This window comes from Ipomoea nil, unplaced genomic scaffold (assembly GCF_001879475.1).
Source record: "Ipomoea nil cultivar Tokyo-kokei standard unplaced genomic scaffold, Asagao_1.1 scaffold0146, whole genome shotgun sequence".
NCBI classification, from domain to species: Eukaryota; Viridiplantae; Streptophyta; class Magnoliopsida; order Solanales; family Convolvulaceae; genus Ipomoea; species Ipomoea nil.
The window spans coordinates 1863116-1885000 of record NW_017616574.1 but is presented as its reverse complement, the minus strand read 5'-3'; the positions used below and the strand labels follow the sequence as shown (position 1 = coordinate 1885000).

The 21885-nt window shown below is 35.3% G+C and overlaps 1 protein-coding gene and 1 long non-coding RNA gene across 4 annotated transcripts in view; one reads left to right on the top strand and one right to left on the bottom strand.

The window, feature by feature from the left end:
• The window catches only part of LOC109173085, an 8771-nt gene extending 1940 nt beyond the window's left edge, over positions 1–6831 (top strand). The window contains exon 3 of the long non-coding RNA XR_002052841.1: positions 6691–6831. This is a non-coding gene — a long non-coding RNA (uncharacterized LOC109173085). The remainder of the gene's footprint in view (positions 1–6690) is intronic.
• Positions 6832–6890: 59 nt separating this feature from the next.
• On the bottom strand, positions 6891–17889 carry LOC109173070 (E3 SUMO-protein ligase SIZ1-like). 3 transcript variants are annotated; one of them, XM_019322330.1, is made up of 18 exons: positions 17602–17889; positions 17299–17379; positions 15465–15545; positions 14815–14857; positions 14527–14599; positions 13826–13988; positions 13572–13708; positions 13162–13230; positions 11650–11737; positions 11490–11565; positions 11216–11289; positions 10858–10965; positions 10521–10682; positions 9753–9857; positions 9557–9637; positions 8216–9434; positions 7669–8047; positions 6891–7317 (listed from the first exon to the last, which is right to left on the bottom strand). In XM_019322330.1, exons 2-17 carry the CDS (start codon positions 17320–17322, stop codon positions 7908–7910), a joined length of 2643 nt encoding a protein of 880 aa, XP_019177875.1. In that variant the 5' UTR covers positions 17323–17379; positions 17602–17889; the 3' UTR covers positions 6891–7317; positions 7669–7907. The 3 variants fall into 3 exon arrangements, with proteins under 3 accessions (XP_019177875.1, XP_019177880.1, XP_019177884.1); XM_019322335.1 differs by having other exon boundaries at positions 17299–17407; positions 17602–17877; XM_019322339.1 differs by lacking the exons at positions 17299–17379; positions 17602–17889 and having other exon boundaries at positions 14520–14599; positions 15465–15536.
• Between the last annotated feature and the right edge of the window lie 3996 nt (positions 17890–21885).

Sequence of the window (21885 nt, the reverse complement as noted above, 5' to 3'; positions counted from 1 at the left end):
CCCCAATATAAATCCCATAGTCACATCCCCCAAGACACTCGTAATCACAACTCGTCCCTGTCACAACACATAACACACTTTGTTGGCGCCACAGGACCAATCGCATGCCCATACATGAGGGTCAGCGCATATAGCTCTGACACGGCCCCGCAGCACCCTGCCCCGTATCGCAACACGGAGGGGTCGATCGCAACCGACCGATGAACCGCAGCTCATCATAGTGTTTGATCGCAACCAAACAGTGGACTGCAGCCCAAGAGAATGTCATCTGACCGCAGCCAGGAAAAAGGACGAACCGCAGCTCGTATAGAAACGTTTGATCGCAACCAAACGGTGGACGGCAGCCCAAGAGTATCAATCTGACCGCAGCCAGCTTCTGAACCGCAGCTCAGGATAACCAATCCGATCGCAACCGAATTGGGGTAACACACACACATAACACATAGCAAGCACATGCAACCCACATTACACATTAGGAAGGGGGAGAAAACGTATAACAAAACCTATGCGTGATCCATCACATACTAAGAATAGTCCTAAGGGGTTCATACTTCTACCACCTAGGTCAACGGGATACCAATTCAACTAGCATGCAATATAATAGACTCATAAACCTACGAACGGTACCCGAAACATCAAACTAGACATAGGCACGATAAACGGAGTCTATTGGGACACCACGGGGAATGGGGGAACATCAAACGGGGAAGCCGGGATCCCAAGATGAGGGAATTTCCAGCGGGTAGCCGGTGGGTGGGGGGGCCACCCGCCGGCTACCCGCTGCCGGGCGGTGTTTCACGGCCGTGGGTAGGTGGCGGGTCCCCTACCCCCCACTGACTCTTTTCACACACTTTACGCCCCGGGAACCGTTGTGGAACCCGAAACCATGCTTAGACACTTTACAACGAAATTAACAACAACACGTAGCCAATTAACGAATCAAATACAAGAAACGAACGGCACATAACCTATCAAGCTTTTCTAAATATAATCAACACCCAAACATGCGATTTCCCCACCCGATAATCCAAGAATAAGATCATACGATACAACCTAGGGTTCTAATCACTTTTATATCAACAAGAATACGGTTTGTCTTCTAATTGCAAGATTCGGTAAGAATAACACATAAGCATCAAGAACATCACACAATTATCAGGAACAACACATAATCACCAAGAACTCCATATAATTATCAAGAACACCATAATTATCAAGAATCTCCCAATATCAAGATCATCAAGATCCCCCATGGGATCATCACATCAATTACCAATAATAATCATCATAACTCGCCAATATACAATAATATGGGGAAACCCTAAGGGGGAATTATAACTATGAAAATAGGTTTTGTTGAGACATGGGTTACCTCTTAGCCTTAATTAATTCCTTGGCTATGAAGGATCTTTCTTTAAGCTTTCTTGATTTCTTGATTTCTCCTAAGGGGATTCTTGGAACTCTTTGGGTGGTGAGAGATTATTGTGGTGGGGATTCTAGGTGCCTCCTAAGTTCCCTATTTATATATTTAAGACTCCTAGTTAGGGCCTGAATGGTATGGGTTTACTAATTCTATTCCTTATAAGGCTAGGGCTTGTTTTAGGGATAAGGGTCCATGGTCCATAGTGGACCATATTAATTAAAGAGGATCCTAATCATAATCTGAATAGTAAAAGGCCTACCTCCTTTATTCCTGACAGGCTTAAGATTCTTATTCGGGCAAGGGTCCACGGTTCATGGTGGACCTTACTAATTAATTAAAGGTAAACCTAACATAATTAAATCATATTTAATTATTATTAACGGGATTAATTAAATAATTAATCCGGGATTGAAGGCCGTAACACGGGGTGTTACAACGACGACAACGACAAGGGGGAGTAGGTGGCAACGCCAGGTTGTGTGGTTGGTGACGGCCGCCAGCAACTATGGTCAATAGGTGTGTGTTGTTGTCGGGATGGTCAGTAGGTTAGGTTTGTGTTACTGCTAGGATGGTCAGTAGGTTTGTGCTAGGTAAAAGTTGATAAGGGGAATAATTAGGCAATAGGTTCTTTTCTTTTGTGTTGGTTGGTTTATCGTATTAATAAGTCTTGAGCTTTGTGTTTGGTTTATCATAGTTTGTCGCTTGTTTTTAAATTAATGTGGTATAGGAGCAAAGCTAGGGTTTGAGTTGAGTCAGTGCAGCATGTTCAGTGTGAGTAAACAGGGGTTTAGGGTTGACCTGGCATATGCCGCGGGGAAGGTCGACGGCTGAAGAATGATTCGGGGTGAATCAGTTTACGTGCATGCATCGAGGAAACGTTGTGGTGTTGGGCAGCGATGGTAGTGGTGCATGGTGAGACTGACAGGTGCACTATGGTGTGGCAACGCTAATGGTTTGTGGAGCGAGAGGCAGGTACATTGTGGTGTTAGGCAGCGTTGATAAGGGTGTGGGGTGTGAGAGGCCGGTGCGATGTGGTGTTTGGCCTGGTTTTTGGCTCCGTAAAAGCTGTGTTAGTGCGACAAGGTGCGTTGTGGACTGATTTGGCACAACGTGGTTCAAAGATTGTTCGAGTGGTACAAGACTTGGGCGTTGGCCTTGGAAGTTATGAGTCTTAGGTGTGGAGTCTATAGTTCATGTGATACATATGTAACAAGTTGGATGCTCCAAGGGGGAGTGTTAGAGAAATATGGTATTAGTTGAGAGAATCACTCTTAGCCCTAGGTTTAGATGTTTAAAGTCTGTAGCTAGGATTAGCTCTTGTCTTGTATAAATAGTTCTACTCTTCCTTGTACATATGAACGGGATATATAGAAATACCAGTTGAGTTCATTGTTTAAGTTCATTGTCTAACATATTTTTCATGGCCAATAATAACTCATCGCAAGTTTCTTTGGCTTGTCAATCATGGATAGAACCCTTGTTTGAAATTCGCCAACAACTCCATAACCAGAACCATTATTACCTTCAATCTTCGAAAACTCTTCAACATTCCATACATGTCTTAACCCAAATAGTTGATTCCCTTCAAACATACCACACATCCCAACACCACACAAATCACCCTAGCCAAATATGTTTTCCGCTCTCTACTATTACTTCACCATCAAGGAGAATTGAGCAGTCTGATTTCCCTGTTACTTGGCAACGATCTTTTTTTAAGATTGATCTTCAGAAAATTTGATAGAAAGGACCCTCACGCTTGGATTTTCCGCGCACAAGAATTTTTTGAATATCATGATATGCCTTTTGAACAACGTCTTTCTCATGTGTCACTTATGGTTCATGGCAAAGCCTTAGAATGGTTTTGTTGGATGAAAAGTAATGGGTTGTTGTGTTCATGGGATGATTTTTTGGTGCAGGTCAAGATTCATTTTGATCTAATTTATTTCGAGGACTTTACAATTCAATTTTTTAAGTTGCGCCAAGTTCCTACTATGGCAGCGTATCAGGAAAATTATGAAAAACCTCCCACTGTTGACTACAAATGAAGGTCAACACCAAAAAGTTGGGTATCTAGACCATCCCATTGAATATTCCAACACAAAGCGCGCGAGAATGGTTTAGAATTGAAACTCACACTAGAGGAGCATGTAACTCTTTCACAAGATCATCTATTAGTATACGTCATGGAAGTATTACAAGACAATGCAGGCCAAGAGAATGGACCATCTAGATACCATGATCACCCTCAACAATCTTTTGAATCATTTTTTCTACCAATTGACTACCAGCCAAGTGGCATGAACTTTCATCACAGAAATGGTTTTATTTTATCCCTCTCTACACCTTGAGGGACAAGGTGTTTTTTGAAGGGGTGGAGAGTGATATGCATAAAAGAGAAGAATCAATTGGTGACTTAATTAGGGGAGAGCATGAAAGGAAAGAGAAGATGATTGATTATCAATAGGAGAAAATTATGTATATCATAATATATCATTACCTTGTATACTTAGGATAATTAATTTAGTAGTTTAATTAGTATAGGTATTAGTATTTTAGTATAAATAGGTATATTGTATATGAATATTGAGAACCACAAACCACGGAGAAATATATTGTTCATGTTATTCTACTCTTTTAATTATTCTTCTTGGAGTCCCCACACATTCGAAGTGTGAGTTTGTCGTGACTCAAATACAGTTAGGAGCCATAAGCTAGCCTGCTCGTTTGGTTTCCTATCTGTTATCGTCCTATTTAGGGTTGTAACAGTGGGGAAGTCAGTAGAGGAATGTCATCAATGTATATGAAATGATGGGCGGTGAGATAGTCAGTTAGTTGATCAATTGTCGCAACTTCTTTTGTGGTCAATGAAGTGACCATCACACTGTACTCAGGGCAGATGCCTTTAAATAGGTATAGAGTTCTACAAGTAGTTCAATTAAAACCAGCTTGGCTTTGCCAAGATACTCACTCGTAATGGAATCGCCTTAACGTAAAGACTGCAAATGACTAAGGTGACGCAGAGATCGTGCTCGTGAGGAGGACCCAAACGCAACTTCAATAGCTTGTCATAGGGCTCGGAACGTAGCATGACCGACAGCAGCATATATAACTTTATCGAACAAAGGCGAAATGAGCATAGACAAAATAGAGGAATCCTAACATACCCAATTTTTTTCGCAAGATTGGCTACAACGGAACACCCATCCAGAGCCTGAACAAAGGAAGTCGGGCATGGGAACGTGCTATCAACGTATCCTCTAAGATTTTGACCATGGAGAAAAGGAACAAGCTGAGTTTTTAAAAATAGATAATTGGATGAAGTAAGTTTAAGTTTAAGAGAGATAAAATGATAGATTGTAGAGTATTAATTGGGGCTAGGGGTCGGTTGGCGACTGCTTTGGTCTACTATTGAGAACAAGAATTTATGTGTTTACAAAGTACAAGAAGGAATGTATTTATAGGGATACAAGAGATATTCCTAGCAAGAGCAGGAGTAGTAAAAGTAGAGTTACAACAATATACATAGATGGAGTGGCAATCATACACATGATAAAATCCTAATAGGGGGGAATAAAGGTATATTAAAATTTTATAATTTAATAATGTAATAATATATAAATTTTTCAAATATGCATTCTATGACTTAAACTACTATTATATTTTTTTAAAAATGTATCTACTATTATATTTTTAAACCACTTTAATATAATCTTGATTTTAATATAGGACACTGATCATGAGTATTTTTTTTTCCTGCATCGTACATAGAACAGCTAGTAATAATATGAAATAATTATTATTATTATTATTATTTTATATTTATTGACTGTTTATCTATGAACTGATTTACTTATGATAAGTTAAATAAATGAAGTGTTGGTAAAAAATTTTGGGAATAAGACTCAAGAAACAGAATTGAATTATTCAAGAGATAAGTAAGTTTAATTAGTGAAAAAATACTGTGTATTCTCATTTTTTACTCTCAACTTTTACTTTTATATACAAAATCTTGATGTTGACATAATATTAAAAAAAAAAAAGTAGTTTATTACAGAGTAAAATTTATAAAGTAAGATTTGGAAGTTAATATAGTAAAAGTCTAATTAGAGTGTTTAAGGTAGATTGAGCAGCAGAGAAACAGAGATTTTGATTAGACATATGTACGGTGAGAAGTGTTAATGTGATGTGTGAGTTTGATTGAGGGAAAATAGAGAAATGCATTATTGGCACTGAATTCAAGTTTCCAACTCAAACCGCACTAACTAGTTTTGACTATAATCACCAATGCATAGCACCCTGCCCCTCTTTTACTGTTCAATGGGACCTTCCTTAACTCGCCTGCCTCCCTAACTTCACTTCTTTTCCTTCAAATAGTAATTTTGCAGAGAATTCTTTTTCCATTTTCCTCATTATGGAATAATTATAATAATTCTTTAGAATTAAAAAAAAAAACACTTTATTCATTATCTTGTTCCATCAACATATGTGGTTTGACTTTAAAAGTTTTGTTTTCTAAATAAAATATTTTATTTAAACATGTGAATGAAGCAAAAATTTCAAAAAATTCACTATACATAATATCCAGCTAATAAATTATGTACTTATGACAATTAATATATTATCTTTAATTAATAAATTATGTATATATTATAATTAACATATTATGTACTTTCAAATTGTTTAACTAAAAATATATAATTTAAATATCATTTTAGATCGTAACACACAATTCAATTTGTTTAACTGAAAATATATAATTTAAATATCTAAAAATAGATCATGACACACAATACAAAGTGAACCTTGATGGTATAATTTACACAATGAATTAATTTCACTTTTGGTCCCACGACTTTTGATATTCTATCACTTTTGGTGCACAACTTTAAAAATTTTTAATTTTGGTGCCTAACTTTGTTATTTTTATCAGTTTTGGTCCTTTCGGCCAAATTGACAGCGAAATGTTACTGGATTTTATATTGTTAGGGGTAAATCGTCATCCTAAGGAAACATTTTCAATATCTAAACAAAATCACTGTAAAATCATATCTATAGGTGTTTGACGATGAAAATAATGGGGAAGACGGGCAGAAACCAGACAGATCTATGGGATTTATAGTTTCGACCATTGACAAACTCTTCTTTTCCTCTTAATATGATTTTTCTTTTGTTTAAATATTGAAGATCTTTCCATGGGATGACGATTTTGCCCCTAAAATATAAAATCCAGAAATATATAATTTAAATATAAAATCGATCGCTAGTACTGCAGCACAGGACTGATCACCGAATACTAATTATTTGAATCAGATGAAACAACCAGTAGTTGAAGCATAGTACTTTCACAGACAGCCTCACACCCAAACTTCTCTACCATCATGTAAATATGTGAACCAAAATTTACCAGACTTCTCGTCAAAAAAATAAATAAATAAATAAAAATAAAAATTTACCAGACTTTATCAGCTATCACCTGAAATTTCCATTTCCATAAAACATGAAAAATCACGTTTTTTTTTCTCAAACCTGTCCACAATCCCATCTTACATGTGTTCTTTACACGACAAGAAATTTGTACACAAGGTGAGTGACTACTAGCTCGAGAAATAAACTCCACTAAAACATTTATATTTATATATCGGTATCTGAAACTGTATGACAAAATATACATGATGTTGCCTCCCTCGTAATATGCCTAGAGGCAAAAGGGGACTTCTGAACAAACTAAGAGGGATCCCCTGCTATGTCAAAAGGTGGTAATATTACCGACGGACGAGGTGCATCCTATTTGTATTTTAAGCTAAGCTGTTCTGATGTACTACAGTTCACCACCAAGACAATGGGAAGAAAAATCGTCTAGCTGGAAAGAGTAGAGAAAAGAATTACGGTACCTGCAAGAAAATAAGTAAGGAAGAAGTTAGAAGCAAGTAGCTAGTTATCCAGGCATTTATTGTGCTTGTTATGTCATATGAATGACCTAATCTCTGATACAATCACAGACTTCAAAGAGTATGACATAACTAAAGGTACCATGAGCAGCTATGTATTGAGATTTGAGTGTAATCTCTCTACAACTCTATATACCAACTATATTTCTTATGTTAATGGGGAGGACTGGAAGACTATCAAATACCGATAAAAATCCTATTTAAGGATTAATTCATACATGGTTATCAGATTTTTACAAACAGTCATGCTTTATGAAATGAAAAGAAAAAAAATTTCTGTAGTTCAGAGCTTACCAAGAAAAGAAACTACCAAGAAGCCAAAAGCATGTTAGTAAGGCAGTTTCTTTCCATTGTTCATGGACTGTCAATATCCTCAAACGATCTTCTGGCAGACAAATCTCTATAGGCCTATAGATATATTGCAGCTTCCAGTAGAAATACATAAAATAATTATGGAAGAGCATCCGCATATTTAAGTTTTTTTAAAAGTAATCAGCTTTTTTTTTTCCACACAATCACTACTCTTTAGTCTTTTACTCAGAATCTGAATCAATACTTAAATATAATCTTGGTCTTACAGCTCGGCGTTGCCGAGAGATTGAAAAAGGGCTATCTGATCTTTCTCTAGTCTTCTTAGATTTATTATTATCATTCATCCCAAGGAGCAGAGAAGCTGTACCAAACAAGAAAACTATATTAGTTTATCGAGAAGCATAATACATTAGTTCAGGTCACATACCCCAGTTGCACGACCAACCTCAACTATGGAAGACTAAAAAGAAATTAAAATGCAGTAAAATAATGAAAATGCCATGATTAGTGATTAGTTATATAGACCTACCAGTATCAGCTAATGAATCCAAACTACCACCACCATCCTTGGATTGCAATTGCTGCACTGAGTTAAAGCCATTAACAGCAGCAAGATCACCATGACTCCCAATACCTCCAACCCCAAGCCTAAGTGAAATCAAATCGTCATTTCGAACACCATTTGAGACGTCTGGCTGATCTCTCATATCAATATCTATGGTTGTATCTGATGGCCTAGTTGGCAAAAATATCTGAAGTGAATCATTACCATCAAATGACAGTGGATTATCAACTAAGCCATCATTTATATCCACAGTAGGATGACCAACATACGGTTCAGGTACAACATCAGCAGAACCCAAGGTGGTATCCGTGGCCAACCCAAAGCCATTAACACCAGTAGGACAATTAATGGAACCATGCTGCACATCAACTAAAGAGCCAGAGACATCTGGATCAGTATCAAAAAATTGAAAGCCAGGACCACCCTGGGTATTGGGGAGTGAAGACCACATAGACATTCCAAAGTCATCATTGCTAACATCAAAACGATCTAGGCATGAATTGCCTCCATTAGCTAGAGGTGGGTCTTCATTGTAAGGATCTTGAATTCCTTGGTGAAGTGAAAAAGAGACTGAGCCAGCATCTGTCCTATTATTGGTGTAGACAGGTTCTGGAGATATTAGCGGCTCATTTTCTTCTTCTGAATCACTTAGGACAATAACTTCAGCGTCCCCTGATGGGGCAGACAGATTTCGACCACTAAAAGCATACGCTTGATCAATATTATGTGACATCGATTCAAGTTCAAATCCATTGGTGGTTGAGAAATCCAGGTTTGCATTTCCATCCTGATTTACACTGGGGTCCTCCCCTTCTTTGCCACTTCCAGTGGCACTGCTACTAATAATATCCTGTCCAAGCATTTCAAAATTTTCTTGTAATAGGTTTCCCGATGAATATGCATGGACATCAGTAGGTCTATTGGGTATCCAATCACCATTGGCATCTTTTTTCCATCCAACTTTCAGACTTAAATGGCCATCTGAACCACATTCCTGCTTGACCTGCTTAAGAATTTCAGGCCTCAGTTTGGAATCTGCATCTGAAGACTTACATAGACTTCCGTCAGGTAAGTGCCACTGCCCAAGATCCCCAAGACTCCTCCGGTCACCTTCCACCTTAGCACGCCAAGAACCATCGGGTTTGACCTCAATCTCAGTCACATCTTCTCCACAACTCTTCAACTGCATGAGAGTGAGAGAAAGAGGAAGCCAGAATTATTTAAAATAAAATAAAGAGCACATTATACATGCACGCATCTTGGATAAAATTTGGAATCAGGAAAAAAGCTACAACAAACTATTACCTTCGAAGTAATTCGATTGAAATATGGGTCAATGATTATATGCTCCAGAGAGTAATTCTTGAGGCAAATAGGGCATTGCCACTGCAGCACAACATTTGTCAAAAATATCACCCTAGACTGAAAATGGAAATCTAGGGGAAATCCAGCATTGATAGCAGAAAACTGACAGAGATGACTCTTTTGCATAGTGAGTTACCTTCCTTGACCGTTGATTCATTTCAACAAAAACCTCAAGATCAAAACAACCCATGTGAACACACGGCTTGAATCTTCCAGCAACCTTCATCCTTGATCCACTCATCTGAAGCAGCAGATTACAAAAATGAAGACATTGCTTAGATATAGCTGCATTGAATAATGAAACATATGCAATAAAACCATCCTGATAGGAAAATAAGAAATTTTACTTATGACTAGGGGAGCCAGCATGCAGAAGGAATGCTTGAAAGTAGTAACACATTACATTATTGGGAAAGGAGAGCAGAATGATTTAAGTGTTTGTTTGGCCTCTGCTGGAAGCTCCTAGAAAAAGAGGCCTTTACCTCATAGTGTTTGGCCAATTACACTTTTTGGAGTTAACAAACTCCAAACTAAACTGTCCAAACACCATACTAGCAAGGCTACAAAGCATAGGACCCATGTAGTCACTAATATCATGACAATGCAAACCAACAAACCCATTTTTCTTCAGTTCAGAGCTTATGCCAGCCACCTTGACAAGTTAACCTTATACGAAAATGGATCTCACTATCTAAATCATTTGAGACACTCAAATGGAAGAAACGTTACATGCAATATCAACAGTATGCAATGGGACTTGACTCATTCAAACTTGTCGGGTACACATGGAACTTGCTGTCTTTTTTTTGTAGGAGAGGATTAGGGGGGGAAAGGGGCAGGCAGCCTTGGGGGGTTTGCATTTGTTACAATCACAAAGTTTATCTTCAAATATTTATTTACTTACAGGACATCGAAGGTTCACAGGAATAGAATCAGCTACAACTTCAATATCACTGTCACTGTCAGCAGTTTCTGTGGCATTTCCACCACCAACACAACGGCAAACACGAGCAAGAGCATCTTCAAAACTCTCACCATCGGACGCTTTAGGTATACTACTAAGTATCTAAAAGAAGAATTAAGCACAGAATAAGAATCATAGAAAGAGTTGCTTCTCAAACAGTATGTACTAGTAAATTCACTTGCTACTCACTACCACCAGAAAACAGCCAACCAAAAACCCCATACACCCCAAGCAACATAACCAAACAAACAAAAAATAATAAAACAAAACAAAATACCTGTTGGACAGTACGCCGCTTTACAATTCTGACACCTAAACAGAACACCCGAGCATCTCCACCTGTCAGGGAAATTTTATTGATTCCATCTCTAGTGTATGCTGTTATCTGGAAAAACAGTAAAATAACTGAGACAAGCAACTAGAAAACCAAATGCAATTCAGTATGCACATAAAAAACAAAAGTATCATACATGTGAGAAGAGGATGGGTAAGAAACATTTTCAAAGACAATACTATACACACTCCCACCACCACCCCCCACCCCCCCCCCGGCCCACCCATCAAAACAAGAAATGAGGTCAGTAGTACATACAACATGAAAAAAGAAACATAAAGAGAAGCAAGAACAAACTCACTATGGGTCCATCATCTCGACCGTTATTTCCTAGCAATTGCGACACAGGTCTATTCATTGCACGAACAGCAAAACCTGAGGTAAAAATGAAGTTACTAAAGCAACTAGAGGTGAAACAAACTAAAAGAATCAGGCTTGAGTTCCGAATTCAAGATGAATTATAGCACCCAGTAGCATTGGGGAACCCAGACCAAACTGGAGTTAATTAGGGAAGTCTATACTTCAACTTGCAAGAGCTTCATATGATTTTAAAAGTGAATCTATCTAGAGCATACCATTGATCTGCAGATCAGCATACTGAGGCCACTGCATCCTAAATTGAACCTTGTCATTGAGGAGCATGCACCAAGCCTGATAATAACGGCCATGATGAGTTAGGAGTAAATACACAATAACAGCTTAAGATGGAAATATAGTTCAGAACTCTTATGAAACCTGAAGATCATATTCCTGTCTTGTCAACAAGTCTTTATCAGCTCTTGTAAGTTGAAATGTTTTCTCAACACTCTGAACAGGGTTTGTGCTGCAATTTGTAAATGCAATTGAGAATTGTAAATGCATAGCACACAGGAAAAGATGTAAACAGGATGACCAAGATAGTAGACAACATAAAAACTTAATATATAATGCATTTCACAGTGAAATGATATCTTCTTGAAGAATAGAGGAACTGAGGATATAGAAGCTCTTGACAGAGAAGCAAGGCAGAGAATGGTTAAAGATGACAGCACCAAAAATTCAACTGAGGATGCTATCAAATGAAAGCAGTTGAGAATAGCAGTATATGACCTACAACTCTACATGCAATCTTTTTAAAAAGAACAGTTATCTTCAATAGTAAATAACTTCATAGGAATTGTGGCCAGTAATATTAAACCACATGCATCTAAAACAATTTTGAGCCAGAAAGGGGGGAAGGAAAGGGATAGAAAGCAACTTTTCATAGAAGTGATCAATAATCCTTGATATTGGCAATATAAAATATTTACATAAGATCAACACAAAAAGCAACAATTTTCAGCCAGAAATATTGAACCACATGCATCTAAAACAATTTTGACCCAGAAAGGGGGTCAGAATGTAACATATTTACATAAGATCAACATAAAAAGCAACACAGCAAAAGTGATTATAATAAGGGTTAATATGGTAACATTTTGTCCATATTCTCAGTTTTGAAAACAGAAACATGTTTACATTTTGTTCAGATGGAAACTAAAAACATTAACTCGGTTTCATAGTTTGTCCATGAAGGAAATGGAGAGCAACTCAGCAAAGATGAGGCTAAATGAAAGGTAAGGAAGGAAGGATGATTAAAAGGAGTGGGTGGATGGGGATATGGGGTGTGTTGAAGGAGGGGATGGTGGTAAGTGAGGTACTCCAGGCTAGGTGGGAATAACATGTTGACCTTGGGCGAAACAAAGTACAGTAGTCAAATTAGGCAGGGGATGGGTTATATTGGATAGATTGTGGATGGCTAGGTGGGTTGAACACTTGAACTGAGGTGGATGTGGGGTTGGTCAAAAGAAGTTCAGTGGGATGGGATTAGGTCAAATAAGTTCCAAAGTGGGTGGGGTCAACAAGATGGGGTTGTTCACAACACCATCTATGGGCACTTAAGTTACTGTGCTGTGCTCACAAATATGCAACACTGCCATTCAAATAGTGGAGAGGTATATCTTGTCCAAAGTCCAAACAGAGAGCTCCCCTTTATGGGAGTACAGCACGGTGCTACAAGGCACCATAGATTTCTCCCAATATTTGTAATTTGAAAACAACATACTTTTTGTTTTACAAAACAAAGACTAGCATCTCGAAAACATTTTTAGGAAAAAAAAAAACTTCCAATGATTTTTTTGTTTTCATTTCACTGGATTTGAAAACATAAACAGAAAACAGTAGACAAACAAGCTTTAGGAGATTTATATGCATAGATCAGACACTTACCCATCAGTTGGAACATGTGTAATAGCCAGCTTAACAGGACTTAAAGGATTTCCTAGTGTCACCCAAAAGCTGCAAATAGAATTAAATAAAAAAATATTGTAAGCATCCAAATCAGATTAAGCACACAACTAACCCATGCAGGCATAGAAATTCGATTATAAAACTTCAAAGCATCCAACTCTTTGTAGGCATACAAGCAGCCAAGCATCCAAGTGAAATGTTATATAAGATACGGAGTATGTAAAACACATTCTTGAACATCAGATAAGGCTTTTGAATGTTGATTATCACTTGCTTCTAGTTTAACAAATTTATCTACTACTTAAGCATTCTAGACCGTTGCATATTAATAATTAATATCAGATTAATTAGTAAGGAAAAAAAGAATAACTGGAAAGCATGTCACTTACGGGTCAGCACGAATCAATCTGCATAGTTCACAATAGAATGTTCCAGGTGGTATTGGTGGAGTACCACTTTCTGTGGCTTTCTCTGGTATGATAACGCAGCTAATATGTTGCCACACATGGCATTTGGGATCTTCACACTGCACATTAAGTTTCATTATAAGAAACCAGCAGAATAGCAAGATTAAAAAAAAAAAATGGTTAGTGTTCTGAGACACATAGCCACACACATGAGACAGGAAAGAAGGATGTAGTACCTTAATCATTGACTCGGTTTGTAAGGAGCTTCCACAGGGACAACGAATCTTATCCATCTGGTAAGGTTCTTCTACCACCTCTTCTTTTAACTTGACAGTGCTGCTATCTGAAACTCCCTGCGATTTTGATGCCAAGTCAGGTGCTCCAGAAACCTGCATTTTCCTGGAAACAGCAAGGAAACATAGTTTTGTGACATGACAATATATATGAATGCCAAATATAAATTATCAGATTATAGGACATCACTTCCAAGTATAATTAGCAATCCATACTCCATAAAAGGGCAAAAATATTTAGGAAGTTAAAAGACATGTTACAAAAGAAGTTCCTACAGAAACCTTCTTCCAACAATTTAAAATTGATATTTCAATGTAGTATAATTAATATTTTAGCAAATTAGTCATTGGAAGGAAATTTGAACATGTATACATAATTGAATCTTAGTCAATAGTGCTAGTAAGACACAAGTATTCCCACTAAATGATAAGGTAACTACCAAATAATCATTAGAATGACATTGGTAATCTCAAAAAAATACTATATAAATTTTGGTACTTCTATATCAAAAATATTGCTAATAGTGAACAGATTTTGCTTAGTGTTGCCATGTTACAGAAGAAAACAAGTTAACACATTTTATATTCATAATTATCAATTAGAGGGTTATAAAGGTCATAGTTCAAAGAAAATTACAGCACACCTGTAAATGTCATCCACGAGTTTTGCCACCTCTTCCTTGCCAACAGTATTTTTCTTTGTGCAGGCTCCTGAAACTGACAAAGAAGAAAAAATATCCACATAATTATAATGGAAAAAAAAAAAAAAAAAAAAAAAAAAAAAAAAAAAAAAAAAACCCAGAACATGGAGACCCTACAACCATCTTCCTTCCAAAACAAACAACAGAAATTGCAAGGGAGAGAGGTTAAGGCAATTTGGCTAAGCTAATAGGATAGCTGATATTAGAGCAGATTAAAGGAAATTCCCTTACCCGGGTCATCAGACAGAATAGCTAGTAGTCGGTCAACGAGGTCCTGCAAAAATTAATACAGATGTCATACATATAAAAAGCCAGAGTAACTTAAAGCAGCAGCATCATACTGGAACCAATATAGATAAACAGTGCTCAGTGTTAATATTTTCATTTAAAAGCTAGCCCACCATAAACATCAATTTATTCATATGTGAGTATGGAGCTGATTGACAATACTAAAAATGGACAATGCCAGCACAGTCAAAAAGGCCATCCCACTTCTATAAAAAATTTCCACTCAGTAAAGTAGATAGGTGAGGACGTGAGGTCTACTTCAAAAAAGCTAACAGCAAAACGGTAGATAACACTACTAAAAATGACTGGGTAGAAGAAAAATATGGAAGGTAACAGAAGGTTTCTCGAGCAAGACCACAAGCCATCTAGAAGCAAACGACAAACAAATGTCTGACAACTTCGGCTTTGAGTACCAGATTGCTACAAAAAATCCTATGAGACCATGTGAATGAGAACAAGCACAAGTGCCTTGTAGTCTGAAGAACTAATTCCCACATCAAAAAGATAGGAGGGAAAGGGTAAAAACAGATAATAAGATGTAATCTAATTCTAATGTTCACAAGTGAGGGAGCTGAGCAAAAGAATAGCAAAACCTGCTTCTTTCCTTGCTTTGAAAGACCAAGTTGAGTGAGAACATCCTTGAGTTCCTTTATCCGGAAATATGCCAGCTTATCCTACAAAACATAAGATAAGCATTCACAAATCCTTCCAATTAAAGCAATTAATCTTCAAAGTTTAGCAGCATACAACCAATAAAGGACAAGAGGACTAGAGTTTAGAGGAGAGAGATGATGCAAAAGCTATAGGAACAAAATTTTAAATTTTAAATTATTTAAAAAAAAATCAGTAGAACCAATGCACACCCTACTTCACTATTCAAAATTCAGATAAGTTCAGATATTTGAGAACTCCTGAATGTATTAAGGTTGATTCTGATTGTACCAGTCCATATTCTCACATAACCAATTTACCATCAGCTATTCGCACCCTAATAAACATCTGATGAGATTCCAAATCAGATTTCAAGTTTACACATCTCTTCCAGTCTACACTTCCTACATGTCCTAGGAAAAACCACATATAACTCTCAACGGAGAGTGCCCCCACTCTTATTCAACCAAGAAGAAAAGAAGGATACAATGGAGGACATCAGCAGAGGAATAGGAATGGAAAATGCTGGTCTAAAAAATGCCCTACCCTAATTTCTAGAAGACAATATTCAGAGTTTACACAAGCATTGGACCAAAGCTTAACAATAGTGAGATAACTCTTTACCATATTGTATCCCTCTCTGTAAGGATAAGAGAGAAGAATAGATGGAAGTAAAGAAAGGAATTTAGATGAGTAAAGAAGCATGCTTCCACCTCATTTCCACAAACAGAAGACATGCATTTGCATTAAAAAACTAAAATAAGTTGAACAGCAACTCACTAACTCATATTGCCCCCAATACTATTAATAATTTTGCACCCCAAACTTCACACTAGACCACACTCCAAACTCCACACTAGACAAGCACAACACAGGGCATCTAGTTCTTATATTTGAAGAATAGTTTCCATTAATGAAGGCATTCACAATTGAATAATCTAAACCAACTTCACTTCATCAGTTTTAAACCTTTACAAGTAGACACTCCTATTACATTCTTGATCTATCACTTTTACTACATGCTAGGACCTTTTTTCTACTTGCAGAAAGAACAGCACAAGTATACAACCAAAATGCAGGGCACAATCAACACCACAAAATGTCAAGATTCACCTATTTTTTTCTTCACCCTTTTAAAACCACAGCCAATGTGGACACGAAACAATAAAATCAACAATAATGAGAGAACAAAAACATGCACATCTGAACATTTTCAACCAGATGTACTTTGGGGATTTCAAAAGTATAAATATCATTTATTGCCATTCCTATTCACTGCTTACACTGATTTTCCATTCTTTACAGCAATAACAACACAATAGTTAGCACACACTGAGCCAAGCTTACTTCCACTAATATAAACACATTCAAAATTCATGACAACAGTAAGTGGCTATTTTACTAAAATTTAAGATATGGCCAGATGAACCTGCAAAAACTAATCAATCTTGTACCCAAAAAAAAAAAAGAGAACATATGATTTGGGATGACCATTTGTTTGGCATTCCCATCAATCACCATACTTTGTTTTGTTTGTTGATAGGTATCACCATACTAAATTCTTGCTGCTGTGAAATGTATTCCAGTTGCCAAAAGTTGAAATAAGCTTGTTTCAGTAATACATCCAAATTTTATTTATAATTTACTAAGAACAATAAGCAGAGGGGCAATGCATAACAAGAAATGCTTAAAGGTCAACAAAGAATTTCAGCAGTGGTACAAAATGAAAGTTCATGTTAGGAAAAGGAATCAAGTGGTAAACCAACAAGTCAATACCTTGCAGCCAGCCACCAAATCCATTTCTACACCCCTCTATGACGGTGGAGGCAAGCAAGTATTCCTCGGTTGTCGAATAATCTAATTGTTCAGCCAACAAAGCAATCAGCTAATCGGAAGAATCAAATTAATCCAATCCAGCAAGGGAAAATCACGTCAGAACACAGTTCCAATAAATTCGATTGAAATCAATTCAGACAATTTAAAAAAAAAAAAAAAAACTAAACACCAATTAATAGGTCAAAATTCCTATGAATTCACAAACAATTCAATGAACATAGAGTGATGACGTTGATGAGGCACCTGGAAACGCGGAATAGATGAAAACCTCTAATTTTGAGGGTTTTTGAGTGACCTAAGTCGGACTTGTGGTCACAGACGCACGCCGACTAAACCTACTCTTCTCTCTCTCTCTCTCTTCCTCCACCTCATCAGCAATCGTGTTGCTTTGCTAATTTTGACCCGAATGAAAGAAGGCGAATCCAGTATTCTCCTCCGTATTACGGCCGGGACATGCTTCTCTCAAATCTGGTTAATTTCGCACAATTAAATCCGGGTTTTGGTTCTCTACTTTCAAGTGTACCTGCTTTTACCCTCTTGTTTTTAGTCTTTCTGGTCTTTATCTTTGCTGCGCTGGGTGGTATTTTTTGGGGGAATGAAAGTAGAGAAATTGGGGATATAAGTAGTATTTTTCATTCTTTATGGAAAACTAAAAGTGTATTTTAAAAAAATAATTTGACTAAATATCAATTTTGGTTCCACGAGTATTAGTAAAAACTAAAAATATAGTTTTGGTCCATATGTTTAATTCATACCAATTTTCATCTATGACTATTGATTTTTATCTACGACTATTGTTTCAGCACCAAAATTCATCACGTAGGTCACCCCTTCGTTTAAGACATGCCAAAATATGAAATTATTAAGAATATTTTTGTCATTTTCAAATTAAGATCTCAATTTGAGCATGAATAAAGGGATTTAGGTATCGATCTAATTCGCAATTCTCCTCAACAAATTAAGGTAAGATGGGGAGGAGAATTGCGAATTGGGATGATCTTAGGGCTTAAATCCCTTTATGTGTGCTCAAATTGAGATCTTAAGTTGAAAATGACGAAAATACCTTTAAAATTTTAGATTTCGACATGTCTTAAATGGAGAAGTGACCAGCGTGATAAATTTTAGCAATAAAATAATAATCGTGGATGAAAACTGATACTAAAACAATAGTCGTACATGAAATTTGGTAGGAATTAAATATGTGGACCAAATTGTCATTTTGCTAATACTTGTGGGATCAAAATTGGTATTTCCTTAAATAATATTTTATGATATATCTTTATTTGATTAGAGTAAGAAAGGAAAATAAATAAAACTACAATAGATAATATATATATATATATATATATATATATATATATATATATATATATACACTAGCATTTTGTACGCGCGATGCGCGAAAATTCATGCCCAATATTAAAACATTGATAAATACAAATAATTAAAACTTATAATTTGAATTATATATACACAAATAATATATGTATTTTGTACACACACATATTTCATTCATAGAAATTTAATTAAAATATAATTAAGTATTAAATTAATATATAATGATTTAATAAAATGATAATTAAAAAATAGGAAAAAGATATGATAGATATAGGTGTATGGTAATAATGATGTGTTATCAATGTTAGAATTAAAAATTAACGGTGTTATAACGGTGTAAGGGTAGTTTTGTCTAATAACGTTGGAATGTACAACATTTAAAGTAAAATGTACATATTTATTTGCATACAAAAATAGGGACATAAATCAAGGATATAACCTCAATAGAGGCTTATTATGTTTATATATATATATATATATAATCTATCTACAATCTACAATCTACAATCTACAAATCTAATAAGAGCGAATAATGTTAGGCCCTTAATCTACAATCTACAAATCTAATAAGAGCGAATAATGTTAGGCCCTTAACTGGAACAAAAAAAATGTAGTACTAATTGTTTCTTAAAATGAATGGTTCATATTATTTTGATTTTAGTATCTTTTAATGATTTTCCTTATTTACCCTCTATTAATATTATTTTCTTCCCTTAAATAACCCTAAATTCCGTTAGTTTAAACTTTAGTAACTGAATACTCTGTTAACTATTTTTTTTTTTTGAAAGGATTCCGTTAACTATTTATTATTCTTAACATACTCTTAATTTATATAAGGTCTTAGGTTCGAACCTCATCCCAAGTATAATTGACATAATTGTTAAACATATATTCCGTTAACTATTTATTATTCTTAACATACTCTTAATTTATATAAGGTCTTAGGTTCGAACCTCATCCCAAGTATAATTGACATAATTGTTAAACATATATTATGAATATGTTAAAATGTATTAAAAAAATATATAATATAAAATTTAACATAAACTTTGGTCAAATAATTAGCTCGACTAAATACATAACATTCAAAGTTGAGCATCAAATATTATAAATCAGGAACTACTTTAAAATTATTTGATTTTCTTGAATTTTTTTATTAAAAAAAAAAACAAATTTATGTTAAGTTTTTTTTTTTAATTAATCTTCTTCTGATTATTTAGAACAAAACTTAATATTTCAATTATGCTTTTGCATTATTGGAATGATTTAGGCCATTATGGTATTAATATTTTTTTGTAATTTTTTATAATGGTACAATTGTACATTACATTACTAATATTATACTATTATTTTTTTATCGGACAATGTTCTTACATCATTGTCTGCGCAGCCTAATTACAAAGTTATTGATCATAAATACAATTACACATGGACTCTAAAACGGTAGGATCATTTTTCAAATAATTGACAATGTTAACATCCTACTAGCTCCAATTGAACAAGTTTACACATCAAAATTTTATCAATGCATGAAAACTTCTAAAAAAATTTGTAAGTTAATTTTTATTATATCATTATATTAATATCTATTGTAACCATATATTTTGAATTATTTATTATCATCCTCTATTAACAGCAATCGTAACAATTGTTATGGACAAACTCACAAAACAATTTGTCTCAACAAGGAATGGAAATTTAAAAAAAAAAAATTATTGATTTCATTATTGTTGAAGAAAAGTATGTACGACACTTTATTACTCTTATTAATTAAATAAATTAGTAGCTACAACAAAAAAGAATACATATGCATTTAATTAATTTAGAATTAGATGTCTATAATGCTTTATTTAAAAAAAAATTATTCATTATAAAAAAAATTTAAAAGAAATATAATTTCATTAGTTATATTATCTTTATTTTCTACAATTCAAAGATTCATTACCTTCAAATTTATTAATTTATTAGATTCACTACATTGTTCATTGTCTTCTTTTTTACATTATCTTGTAATTAAATATCAAAGTTATAATACAAACCATGTTTTATATATATATATATATATATATATATATATATATATATATATATATATATAGGCTATTTTTCTGGTGCGAACCATTATTAACGTGCGAACTAGTGAACCACTACGGAGCATTGATATATTAGATCGTAGGGCTCATAGTTGTAAGTGCACGCCTGTACAGTACACCACGCACCATGGGATACATTGCTCTATCACGCAACTTCCCCTCCACCGTATTTGAAAAGGAATACAACTGCGCATATACAGCCTATTTCTTACATCCATTACGGTGCTGACATCTCATCCTAAACTGACTTTTTTTTTTATTCCCACATATATCCGATTCAATTTACTTACTTTATAATTCGTTAACCCCATTTTAATAACATCAGATTATTTATCCCCTTTTTTTACTGGGTGCACTGTTTTTATATAGGTAATCAAAATGCATCCTCTAAGTGCTCTTTAAAAATGGATTAAGCCTGGTATTCACACAAGACTTTGAGATTGCACATAGAAACACAAACACAGATCGAATAATACTATGCGTTAAAAAATCAAATAAGCCTTATATTCAGACAAGGCCTACTGTTAAATAAAATTAGGTTGAGTGCACTAGTCAATTTGTGGTTTTCATTACAACGTACAGTGCACCGTAGACTACGTAATAAGATTGAAGTTTATTAACTACATCCCTAGAGTCCCTAAATTATGCACTTGTAACCTGGATCCTACTGGTTTAATACTAAGAAAGTAAATAAGATTAGGCTGAGTGCACACCAATTCCCTTGATTTTATTGGTGTTCGGACTGAACAAATTGATTGAACTGTGTGCATTGTTCTAATAGTTAGTAAAGAAAACTCAGTTACTTACATTATGCACTTAGACCCGCTTACTTAAATTCATGCGCACCAATTTTGTATCATCTGCTTTTCCAGGAAAGCCTGTCGTGGGGAGGACTAAAATTCGAACAAACAGTGGGAAAGGCAGCATGACTATCATGAGAACCAAACGGTAATAACTCTAAAATCAGTTGCATTTAAAGACCGCTAATCAGATTAATAAAGGACGAAAACCCCTAATCAGATTAATAAAGGAAGAAAACTGAATAAAACGAGTAATAGAATAACCAATCCAACTGCACTGCCCATCCTTAATAATA